General features: G+C 37.5%; 1 protein-coding gene across 2 annotated transcripts in view; it reads right to left on the reverse strand.

The window, feature by feature from the left end:
• Positions 1–12,680, reverse strand: part of LOC118363927 (glutamate receptor 1-like) — a 245,020-nt gene extending 232,340 nt beyond the window's left edge. The window contains exons 1-2 of one of the 2 annotated variants that reach the window (XM_052487970.1): positions 12,364–12,680; positions 11,965–12,099 (exon numbers count right to left, since the gene is read on the reverse strand). In XM_052487970.1, coding sequence (XP_052343930.1) covers positions 11,965–12,099; positions 12,364–12,445 — 217 coding nt within the window. In that variant the 5' untranslated portion in view covers positions 12,446–12,680. The remainder of the gene's footprint in view (positions 1–11,964; positions 12,100–12,363) is intronic. The other variant, XM_052487969.1, reaches the window with a different exon arrangement.
• Between the last annotated feature and the right edge of the window lie 876 nt (positions 12,681–13,556).

Raw genomic sequence — 13,556 nt, forward strand, 5'->3', positions numbered from 1 at the left:
CTGGATTTTTGTTTTTTCTCTCACAGTTGAAGTGTACCTATGATAAAAATGACAGACCTCTACATGCTTTGTAAGTAGGGAACCTGCAAAATCGGCAGTGTATCAAATACTTGTTCTCCCCACTGTACATACATACAGATGCACAAATGCACGCACAGACACAAGCACTCAAGCACATGCACACACACAGACAGTCAGATGCACAAATGCACACATGCGCACACACACACACCCGGACACACACACACACACACACGGATGAACTTTCATTCATACACACACTAAGCAGATCATCATGAAGTCCAGATTCCAAAATGTAATGTAATGTTAACCTTTTCCACATCCTCTTGAAGCACATTCTGAAACAAAGAGAGAAATGGTGACCCTGTCTCTTCTGTCGTACATACATCACATCTTCTGTCTGTTTGTGCCTGTTATTTACATGTTAGTCATTTAGCAGACACTCGACTTACAGGAGCAATTAGGGTTAAGTGCTCAAGGGTGCGTCAACAGATGTTTCACCAGCTCAGCTCGGGGATTGGAACCACCGACCTTTCCGTTACTGGCGCAACGCTCTAACCGATAGGCTACCTGATGCGTGTCACATGGAAGCCTGGCTGTCTCAGCTGACAGGATCTGTCCCTTCGTGTTAGGGACGGAGAGGAGCAGGATGACTGTTCACTCACCACAATCTGGCAATGTGTTGTCATCACAGTGGCTGCCAATACCCAGCTCAGCTCAAGGGTTGTTCAGCACAAGAAATGGTTTAGAAAGAGTGGCCTTGTCTCAGACCTGCAGTAGTGTTTTTTTAGGGCGTAGATCAGATAGATAGTGGCTTCTATCAATGGAATTGTCTTTCTTTATTTCCCCTAGCCCCTTCATCCCTCCCCTAATTGGAGTAAATAAATAGACAACAACACCTAGGCTTCTACTTCCAGCTTATACTGTACATTGCCATATACTGCATTTTTGAACTGTGCTGTGATGTTTCACAAAAGTCCTGAACCTTTTATGTTTGTCAATGAAACATTAATTTTTTTGCTAAGAGTATTATTCCAATATTGATCGATTGACGATACCTTTTCAAGTCACCCAGCAGTGCTATCTGCAGAGTGAGTTCCAGGTAAATGTTGTAATTCTGCCGCCATTCCTGAACCGGCAACCAAAAACAAGCTACATATGGGCAAACCAAAACAAGTGATCTAATGATTTTGTCTCTTTGCAGCAAAATCTACAGAGCTGGGATGGTTGTACAGTGCCTTTTAAAAGTATTCAGACCCCTTGACTTTTTCCACATTTTGTTACGTTACAGCCTTATTCTAAAGTTCCTCCTCAATCTACACACAACACCCTGAAATATCACATTTACATAAGTATTCAGACCTTTTACTCAGTACTTTGTTGAAGCATCTTTGGCAGCATCAAGACTTCTTGGGTATGACGCTACAAGCTTGTATTTGTATTTGGGGAGTTTCTCCCATTCTTCTCTGTAGATCCTCTCAAGCTCTGTCAGGTTGGATGGGAAGAGTTGCTGCACAGCCATATTCAGGTCTCTCCAGAGATGTTTGATCGGGTTCAAGTCTGGCTGTGACACTCAAGGACATTCGGAGACTTGTCCCGAAGCCACTCCTGTGTTGTCTTGGCTGTGTACTTCGGGCCATTGTCCTGTTGGAAGGCAAGGTGAACCTTCGCCCCGAGTCTGAGGTCCGGAGCGCTCTGGAGCAGGTTTTCATAAAGGCCTGACTGGTGGAGTGCTGCAGAGATGGTTGTCCTTTTGGAAGGTTCTCCCATCTCCACAGAGGAACTCTAGAGTTCTGTCAGTGACCATCAGGTTCTTGGTCACCTCCCTGACCAAGGCCCTTCTCCCCCAAGCCCGGCCGAGTCTGGTGATTCCAAACTTCTTCCATTTAAGAATGATGGAGGCCACTGTGTTTTTGGGGACCTTCAATGCTGCAGAATCTTTTTGGTACCCTTCCACAGATCTGTGCCTCGACACAATCCTGTCTCTGAGCTTTACGGAAAATTCCTTTGACCTCATGGCTTGGTTTTTGCTCTGACATACACTGTCAACTGTGGGACCTTATATAGACAGGTGTGTGCCTTTCCAAATCATGTCCAATTAATTTAATTTATGACAGGTGGACTCCAATCAAGAACTCCAATCAAGAAACATCTCAATGATGATAAATGGAAAAAGGATGCACCTGAGCAAAGGTTCTGAATACTTACGTGAATAAGATATTTCTGTTTTTTGCAAAAAATTCTAAAAACCTGTTTTCGCTTTGTCATTATGGGGTATTGTGTTTTTTATTTTATTTAATACTTTTTAGAATAAGGCTGTAACATAAGAAACTGAAAAGGTCAAGGGGTCTGAATACTTTTCGAAGGCACTGTATATAACATTCTATTGGTTGCAAGAATTGTATATAATAATTGAAACTGAAAAACTAAGTTGTGAATCCGACATCGTTTTGTGTATCAGTTCATAAACCATGTGCCATGGAATCGGTACACCGAAAATCTCTTCCACCTGTATGGCACAGCTGTCAATGTTTGGTCCTTAATAAATTAAACTGGTACACTTTTTTATTCATCACAATTTTTTTAAACCAATTTTGGTCTTTAATGCGGGGCCGACAGACAAGTTCCTTACCTTCTCCCCTTTCCACTTGCCTCCACCATTTTTGCTGTAATGCTGAAATGAGTTGGCTATATTTTGAATAGAGCAGATATTTCCATATTGTAACGTGTGCGCTGGGAGTCGGGAAGCAAGTTCAGGGAGTGAATCATTTAATAAATGAAAACATAACGCAAACCAAGAAACACGAACAATGCACAGACATGAAACTGAAACAGAAACAATAACGCCTAGGGAAGGAACCAAAGGAAGTGACATATATAGGGCAGGTAATCAAGGAAGTGATGGAGTCCAGGTGAGTCGAATGACGCACAGGTGCGCGTAACGATGGTGACAGGTGTGCGTAATAATCAGCAGCCTGGTGACCTAGAGGCCGGAGAGGGAGCACACGTGACAAATATATTTCCTTTAGCTGCATTTGTTACATAACCACTATTTATGATATCATTTACAAAGATTATACAATTTTTTTACATTTTATATTTTTACATGAATATATTTGAGTTGAACCATAATATTTGCTGTAATATTTGTTCTGTCTTTTCTGGTGGATTAAACTGAAATAGTAACCAACTTTCTATGGCTTGTTTTAAAAATAGCGATATTTTGGAGATGATTTCATTTTCAAATAACCAAAATGAGAGGCTGTAATCTGAATAAAGAGAAAAAGTTATTCTTGAGAACCCGTTAGGATTTAAACATAGTTTTTGTATGACTGAAGTCTTTAGTGAGAGGTCTAATGCTTTAATATTGAATAATTTCTGCCCTCTGAATTCATATTCATTATAAAACTAGGGCCATTTCATTTTAACTGGCTTGCCATTCCAAATCAAATTGAATATATTTTGCTCATATAACATTTTTTAAACAAGCCGTTAGTTGTAGGCAGGGCCTTAAGAAAATAGGATATGACTAAAGGGTTAAATCAGGGTGATTTTTACACAAATAGACAGGTATTTAATTTTCCATGGTAGCAAGATCTTATCTATTTTTGCGAACTTAAATGTATTGTAGTGAGATAAACTGCATGCTTTCCTGATGAGTCGTAGTGGGAGGATCACACAACATGTCATCGTGTGACTCTAAGTTTACTTTGATATTATGATTATGATATGAATGTTTGCACATAAAAGCGTTTCCACCAACATTTCTTGCATAATTCATTTTAACGACACAAAAAGATCCCACCTCGTCTAGCGTATTTTGCTTTGTCGACATTTGGAAAGTTTCCATCAGGCCTGTCTTGACATTTTTTATCCAACGTGGAACTTTACTTGCATAAAACGGTTGAATGGAAACCTGGTTTGTGACACAGATCTGATGGGTCGAAATGACATACAAAAAAACCTTGGGGCATAAATGACAGGGAGCATCAATATTTCACATTTCTGGCTCTAGTTTGAATATGAATTCCTCAAGAAAGTTCATTTAGTGTTAGTCTTGGGAAAATATACTCCCCCTAATCTCCAGCCGCATCAGCTGAGATGTAGGCTACATTAAAGTGTTTAACTATTCTTGTGGGGACCAGAAGTGGGATGGGAGACCAGGTGCTGCTGGAAGTGGTGTTGGAGGGCCAGTAGGAGGCACCGTTTCCTCTGCATTAGATATCATGTGTTACAGTCCTATTGCATTAGATATCATGTGTTACAGTCCTATTGCATTATATATCATGTGTTACAGTCCTATTGCATTAGATATCATGTGTTACAGTCCTATTGCATTAGATATCATGTGTTCCAGTCCTATTGCATTAGATATCATGTGTTACAGTCCATTAGATATCATGTGTTTGCATTAGATATCATGTGTTACAGTCCTATTGCATTAGATATCATGTGTTACAGTCCTATTGCATTAGATATCATGTGTTACAGTCCTATTGCATTAGATATCATGTGTTACAGTCCTATTGCATTAGATATCATGTGTTACAGTCCTATTGCATTAGATATCATGTGTTACAGTCCTATTGCATTAGATATCATGTGTTACAGTCCTATTAGATATCATGTGTTACAGTCCTATTGCATTAGATATCATGTGTTACAGTCCTATTGCATTAGATATCATGTGTTACAGTCCTATTGCATTAGATATCATGTGTTACAGTCCTATTGCATTAGATATCATGTGTTACAGTCTATTGCATTAGATATCATGTGTTACAGTCCTATTGCATTAGATATCATGTGTTACAGTCCTATTGCATTAGATATCATGTGTTACAGTCCTATTACATTAGATATCATGTGTTACAGTCCTATTGCATTAGATATCATACAGTCCTATTGCATTAGATATCATTACAGTCCTATTGCATTAGATATCATGTGTTACAGTCCTATTGCATTAGATATCATGTGTTCCAGTCCTATTGCATTAGATATCATGTGTTACAGTCCTATTGCATTAGATATCATGTGTTACAGTCCTATTGCATTAGATATCATGTGTTACAGTCCTATTGCATTTATCAGTCCTATTGCATTAGATATCATGTGTTACAGTCCTATTGCATTAGATATCATGTGTTACAGTCCTATTGCATTAGATATCATGTGTTACAGTCCTATTGCATTAAATATCATGTGTTACAGTCCTATTGCATTAGATATCATGTGTTACAGTCCTATTGCATTAGATATCATGTGTTACAGTCCTATTGCATTAGATATCATGTGTTACAGTCCTATTGCATTAAATATCATGATATCATGTTACAGTCCTATTGCATTAGATATCATGTGTTACAGTCCTATTGCATTAGATATCATGTGTTACAGTCCTATTGTATTAGATATCATGTGTTACAGTCCTATTGCATTAGATATCATGTGTTACAGTCCTATTGCATTAGATATCATGTGTTACAGTCCTATTGCATTTATCATGTGTTCCTATTGCATTAGATATCATGTGTTACAGTCCTATTGCATTAGATATCATGTGTTACAGTCCTATTGCATTAGATATCATGTGTTACAGTCCTATTGCATTAGATTAGATATCATGTGTTACAGTCCTATTGCATTAGATATCATGTGTTACAGTCCTATTGTATTAGATATCATGTGTTACAGTCCTATTGCATTAGATATCATGTGTTACAGTCCTATTGCATTAGATATCATGTGTTACAGTCCTATTGCATTAGATATCATGTGTTACAGTCCTATTGCATTAGATATCATGTGTTACAGTCCTATTGTATTAGATATCATGTGTTACAGTCCTATTGCATTAGATATCATGTGTTACAGTCCTATTGCATTAGATATCATGTGTTACAGTCCTATTGCATTAGATATCATGTGTTACAGTCCTATTGCATTAGATATCATGTGTTACAGTCCTATTGCATTAGATATCATGTGTTACAGTCCTATTGCATTAGATATCATGTGTTACAGTCCTATTGCATTAGATATCATGTGTTACAGTCCTATTGCATTAGATATCATGTGTTACAGTCCTATTGTATTAGATATCATGTGTTACAGTCCTATTGCATTAGATATCATGTGTTACAGTCCTATTGCATTAGATATCATGTGTTACAGTCCTATTGCATTAGATATCATGTGTTACAGTCCTATTGTATTAGATATCATGTGTTACAGTCCTATTGTATTAGATATCATGTGTTACAGTCCTATTACATTAGATATCATGTGTTACAGTCCTATTGCATTAGATATCATGAGTTACAGTCCTATTGCATTAAATATCATGTGTTACAGTCCTATTGCATTAGATATCATGTGTTACAGTCCTATTGCATTAGATATCATGTGTTACAGTCCTATTGCATTAGATATCTATTGTATTAGATATCATGTGTTACAGTCCTATTGCATTAGATATCATGTGTTACAGTCCTATTGCATTAGATATCATGTGTTACAGTCCCTATTGTATTAGATATCATGAGTTACAGTCCTATTGCATTAAATATCATTAGTGTTACAGTCCTATTGCATTAGATATCATGTGTTACAGTCCTATTGCATTAGATATCATGTGTTACAGTCCTATTGCATTAGATATCATGTGTTACAGTCCTATTGCATTAGATATCATGTGTTACAGTCCTATTGCATTAGATATCATGTGTTACAGTCCTATTGCATTAGATATCATGCATTAGATATCATGTGTTACAGTCCTATTGCATTAGATATCATGTGTTACAGTCCTATTGCATTAGATATCATGTGTTACAGTCCTATTGCATTAGATATCATGTGTTACAGTCCTATTGCATTAGATATCATGTGTTACAGTCCTATTGTATTAGATATCATGTGTTACAGTCCTATTGCATTAGATATCATGTGTTACAGTCCTATTGCATTAGATATCATGTGTTACAGTCCTATTGCATTAGATATCATGTGTTACAGTCCTATTGTATTAGATATCATGTGTTACAGTCCTATTACATTATATATCATGTGTTACAGTCCTATTGCATTAGATATCATGTGTTACAGTCCTATTGCATTAGATATCATGTGTTACAGTCCTATTGCATTAGATATCATGTGTTACAGTCCTATTGCATTAGATATCATGTGCATTTACAGTCCTATTGCATTAGATATCATGTGTTACAGTCCTATTGCATTAGATATCATGTGTTACAGTCCTATTGCATTAGATATCATGTGTTACAGTCCTATTGCATTAGATATCATGTGTTACAGTCCTATTGCATTAGATATCATGTGTTACAGTCCTATTGCATTAGATATCATGTGTTACAGTCCTATTGTATTAGATATCATGTGTTACAGTCCTATTGCATTAGATATCATGTGTTACAGTCCTATTGCATTAGATATCATGTGTTACAGTCCTATTGCATTAGATATCATGTGTTACAGTCCTATTGTATTAGATATCATGTGTTACAGTCCTATTGATATCATTATATATCATGTGTTACAGTCCTATTGCATTAGATATCATGTGTTACAGTCCTATTGTATTAGATATCATGAGTTACAGTCCTATTGCATTAAATATCATGTGTTACAGTCCTATTGCATTAGATATCATGTGTTACAGTCCTATTGCATTAGATATCATGTGTTACAGTCCTATTGTATTAGATATCATGTGTTACAGTCCTATTGCATTAGATATCATGTGTTACAGTCCTATTGCATTAGATATCATGTGTTACAGTCCTATTGTATTAGATATCATGAGTTACAGTCCTATTGCATTAAATATCATGTGTTACAGTCCTATTGCATTAGATATCATGTGTTACAGTCCTATTGCATTAGATATCATGTGTTACAGTCCTATTGCATTAGATATCATGTGTTACAGTCCTATTGCATTAGATATCATGTGTTACAGTCCTATTGCATTAGATATCATGTGTTACAGTCCTATTGCATTAGATATCATGTGTTACAGTCCTATTGCATTAGATATCATGTGTTACAGTCCTATTGCATTAGATATCATGTGTTACAGTCCTATTGCATTAAATATCATGTGTTACAGTCCTATTGCATTAGATATCATGTGCTACAGTCCTATTGTATTAGATATCATGTGTTACAGTCCTATTGCATTAGATATCATACAGTGTTACAGTCCTATTGCATTAGATATCATGTGTTACAGTCCTATTGCATTAGATATCATGTGTTACAGTCCTATTGTATTAGATATCATGTGTTACAGTCCTATTGCATTATATATCATGTGTTACAGTCCTATTGCATTAGATATCATGTGTTACAGTCCTATTGCATTAGATATCATGTGTTCCAGTCCTATTGCATTAGATATCATGTGTTACAGTCCTATTGCATTAAATATCATGAGTTACAGTCCTATTGCATTAGATATCATGTGTTACAGTCCTATTGCATTAGATATCATGAGTTACAGTCCTATTGCATTAAATATCATGAGTTACAGTCCTATTGCATTAGATATCATGTGTTACAGTCCTATTGCATTAGATATCATGTGTTACAGTCCTATTGCATTAGATATCATGTTACAGTCCTATTGCATTAGATATCATGTGTTACAGTCCTATTGTATTAGATATCATGTGTTACAGTCCTATTGCATTAGATATCATGTGTTACAGTCCTATTGCATTAGATATCATGTGTTACAGTCCTATTGCATTAGATATCATGTGCATTTATCAGTCCTATTGTATTAGATATCATGTGTTACAGTCCTATTGCATTAGATATATGTGTTACAGTCCTATTCATTAGATATCATGTGTTACAGTCCTCATTGCATTAGATATCATGTGTTACAGTCCTATTGCATTAGATATCATGTGTTACAGTCCTATTGCATTAGATATCATGTGTTACAGTCCTATTGCATTAGATATCATGTGTTACAGTCCTATTGCATTAGATATCATGTGTTACAGTCCTATTGCATTAGATATCATGTGTTACAGTCCTATTGCATTAGATATCATGTGTTACAGTCCTATTCATTAGATATCATGCATTGATATCATGTGTTACAGTCCTATTGCATTAGATATCATGTGCATTGCATTAGATATCATGTGTTACATATTGTATTAGATATCATGTGTTACAGTCCTATTGTATTAGATATCATGTGTTACAGTCCTATTACATTAGATATCATGTGTTACAGTCCTATTGTATTAGATATCATGTGTTACAGTCCTATTGCATTAGATATCATGTGTTACAGTCCTATTGCATTAGATATCATGTGTTACAGTCCTATTGCATTAGATATCATGTGTTACAGTCCTATTGCATTAGATATCATGTGTTACAGTCCTATTGCATTAGATATCATGTGTTACAGTCCTATTGCATTAGATATCATGTGTTACAGTCCTATTGCATTAGATATCATGTGTTACAGTCCTATTGCATTAGATATCATGTGTTACAGTCCTATTGTATTAGATATCATGTGTTACAGTCCTATTGCATTAGATATCATGTGTTACAGTCCTATTGCATTAGATATCATGTGTTACAGTCCTATTGCATTAAATATCATGTGTTACAGTCCTATTGCATTAGATATCATGTGTTACAGTCCTATTGCATTAGATATCATGTGTTACAGTCCTATTGTATTAGATATCATGTGTTACAGTCCTATTGCATTAAATATCATGTGTTACAGTCCTATTGCATTAGATATCATGTGTTACAGTCCTATTGCATTAGATATCATGTGTTACAGTCCTATTGTATTAGATATCATGTGTTACAGTCCTATTGCATTAGATATCATGTGTTACAGTCCTATTGCATTAAATATCATGTGTTACAGTCCTATTGCATTAGATATCATGTGTTACAGTCCTATTGTATTAGATATCATGTGTTACAGTCCTATTGCATTAAATATCATGTGTTACAGTCCTATTGCATTAGATATCATGAGTTACAGTCCTATTGCATTAGATATCATCTGACTTAAAATACATCCACGGTTTCCATTTTTTCTGATTTCCTTTTCATTCAGTTTTTTTCAAAACGGAACTGCGTCTCTTCAGAGCCGAGGCAGAGATCAGAAGAAAAGCATGGCTAGTATGTGAAACAGAATAAAAACTGCCTTTAAATTCAAGTCTTGTCTCAGAGTAGGAAAAAAAACACAGAAACAACACGGTTATCAATGTCTGAAGACTCTGCCAGTGAAATTGAATGTCGCACTTCAAGCAGTCCTGAGGAGACCAGTGTGGAAAGAGAGAGTTGTCAGGGAGGAGAATCTATTGTGTATGTTTCATCTGGAGCCAGCACACAGCTGCATAGGCCTGATGCACAGTGTCCAACATGGAGCACCTGGGACATGGCCTACCTTTAGATGTACCAACTTAAATAAAGAAAACCTCAAGGGCACCTTGGTGTTTAAAATCCCAAAAGTGGAGGTTGGAAAACACAACAATACACAAACATAACTCCAGAAATTAAGTTATTTTTCATTTTATAGTGTTTTTTTCTTGATTTTCAGCAGACGGGGGAATGATTGGGCTACCATATCACTTTGGTCTTTAAAACATGTTACAAAGCTGCTTCAGTGTCTGTATCTGTTAAGGGAAGGTGATTGTGACAGTGCTGCTAAAACGATTAAACATGATTTGATTTGGGCATCATCAGAGCAGACAGGCTGTGCAATGACGATTCGGTGGTTGATGTACTTACAGGAGAGTAACTTAGCTCCTTGGACCGGTGACCACCATTGATCCACAGTGCTTTACAATAAACTATAAATCCTCTTTCCTACGTGCCCGAGTGTCACCTTACACGCTCGCCCCCATGTAAGTGAGCTCATCCATGAAGATAATGATGTCTAAAGGTGAACAAATTGAATGTCTACTATGTAATATTACTCCTACAGTGTTACAGTAATTAGAACCCTATTTTAGAAGTGTTCCTGGAACGCACAGAGCCTACCTTATGAAGTTGAGTGAGTCACGGCGCTTGGAGCCATTTGAGTGGTATGGTGTTGTAGGCTAGGCTACTGTAATGAGAAAGCTAACCTGAGTAGCTGGTGCCAGCTGAAGCTAAACTAATAGAAATCCATCTGTAATTAGGAACAGGGCTTTGTGGGAACAGGTTTATCCTGAATGTCGGTGGGATCAGCGCTGTCACAGATCATATTTCAATGTTGGCTTGTGTAGTAGGCTAAATGGGGGAAGGGTGTCAAAACAAAATCAATATTTTAAATATAAAGTATATAACCACTTTGTTCCATCTGGTTATATTGTCTGTAGCCTACATGATACTACTGATATGGGTAGATTTGTCAGAACAAATGTGTTCATTGCACTGAGGTCTCTCTCTTGCTCACACAGGCACACACAGTGCCTCTTAAGAGTCACACAAACGCACACACATTGCCTCTTATAAGATAGTCACACACGCCCACACACACAGCTTCTTAGAAGAGTGTCACACACACACAGCCTCTTACAAGATAGAGTCACAAACGCACACACACAGCCTCTTACGAGAATCACACACGCGCGCGCACCCAGCCTCTTATGAAAGAGAGCGATGCAGATGGATGCAAAAAATCACACATTCTCGGACCATCTTTACAGTGACAGAATAACCAGATGTAATTGTATATATCATAACTACATCTATCAATGTCAGACACCTCTGAGTAGCACAGTCTAATCATTTCTGGACAAGCGTTGGCCAGTGGTTTCGTTGAGCGGGAGGACAACAGATTGATCGTATGAATAAATAACCCATGGGGTAAACTAATAAATAACTGGGAGGGATGGGTTGAATGGTGAGAAAAGAGACCCTGGGAAAAAGACTTACAGGCATATGTCATGGAGAAGCTGTTGCCTATCTTGACCATATCCACCTGCGGCACCAGTTTGGGGATGTCCTGGTGGTGCGAGAGCGCGAACCGAAACACGTCATATTCGTGAGATTCGGTTGGGAATAGTCCCCCTGTGAAAGACACATATTAAACGGTTATTTATAAAACGTATATCGGCAAATAAAACGCAAACACAGATAAATATTTCCGGACTCTTTTATCAGCAAAATATGTTGAATACAACTTTATAGCCTCAGAAAACGCATATTCACGAACTTGCCATTGTCCATACAAATAGGCCTATGACAAGAAATAAAATGTGTACACTAAACAAATACATACAAAAATACAATAATTCTGCCAGGCTTCATTTTACGCGTGGGTTTTGCACCTACCTATATTGATGTTACTTGGAAAACTTGAACCCAAGCACATCCCCAGAAAACTGGTGTAAAGGAGGGTGAAGCTTCGCTGCATATTTCCTTTTGCATTGGCGAAGAAAAAAGAGGCAAAATCCAAGCATAGGTCTTTCCTTGGTGAGTTAGTGTATACCTCCTCTTCCCCACTCCTTTCCTACCAGTTACAGATGCTCTTACAACAACATAGATCCAATGTCGAGAGGGAACGTGCAACTGCAGCCACTATCTTCTCTCTCCTCCCGCTCTTTCTCTCGCGCGCTGCTGACGCCCGCGTGTCTTCGGCTACAATGACATGGAACCGTGACTTCAGCTCGAGCCCCTACCTACGGAATGCACCCACCATCCTCTCAGGAGATGCGCACGAGGAGGATCTCGTGGCCGCTCTGTTTTTATTTTGTTTTATACACTTGGAATTAGATTCAAACAGTCATAACTGCTATGGTTCCTTGGTTCATCTGGTGTTTAATTAGTGTACAACGATTTCTTACATCTGAATTTGGCATCATTCTACATTCTAATATACTCAAATGCATCTATGGGGGGAACGTTACGCAGTGGTCTAAGACACTGCATCTCAGTGCTAGAGGCTTCACTACAGACCCTGGTTTGATTCCAGGCGCACAATTGGCCCAACATCGTCCGGGTTATGGTTTGTAATTAAGAATGTGTTGTTAATTGACTTGCTTAGTTAAATAAAGGTTCAATAAAAAATAAATACAAATAACCTTTGCGTAATTGCACTGTTTACATCTAAAAGCCCATTTATGCTTGAACTGAAAATGTGGTTGTAGGTGCCAAATGGATGGTGTGACGTACTTGTGGATCCTCTGTAGGCATGCAGAGGCCAAATTGAGCTCTGTTCTGCATCGCTGTGCACCTCTCAAATGTTGTAACATTGTGGAGGATTCCATACAGCTCTGCATTGACATGATTGGTTGAATGATGGATGGCGGGAGGTCCTGTATAAACACAAGCTCACTTCCTTCTAAGCGAATCATGTTCTGTACTATGTATGATGTCATGTTTCATGTGGAGACCAGGAAGAGTAGCTGATGCTTTTGCAGCGCTAATGAGGATCCTAATAAATACCAAACTTCCTTCACAACAGCTCTGCGTTGCTCCATGAAGCACAAAAAAGGTTTGCTCTCTCTTCTGTGGAGGCCGCATCC

Source organism: Oncorhynchus keta, chromosome 30 (assembly GCF_023373465.1).
Source record: "Oncorhynchus keta strain PuntledgeMale-10-30-2019 chromosome 30, Oket_V2, whole genome shotgun sequence".
NCBI classification, from domain to species: domain Eukaryota; kingdom Metazoa; phylum Chordata; class Actinopteri; order Salmoniformes; family Salmonidae; genus Oncorhynchus; species Oncorhynchus keta.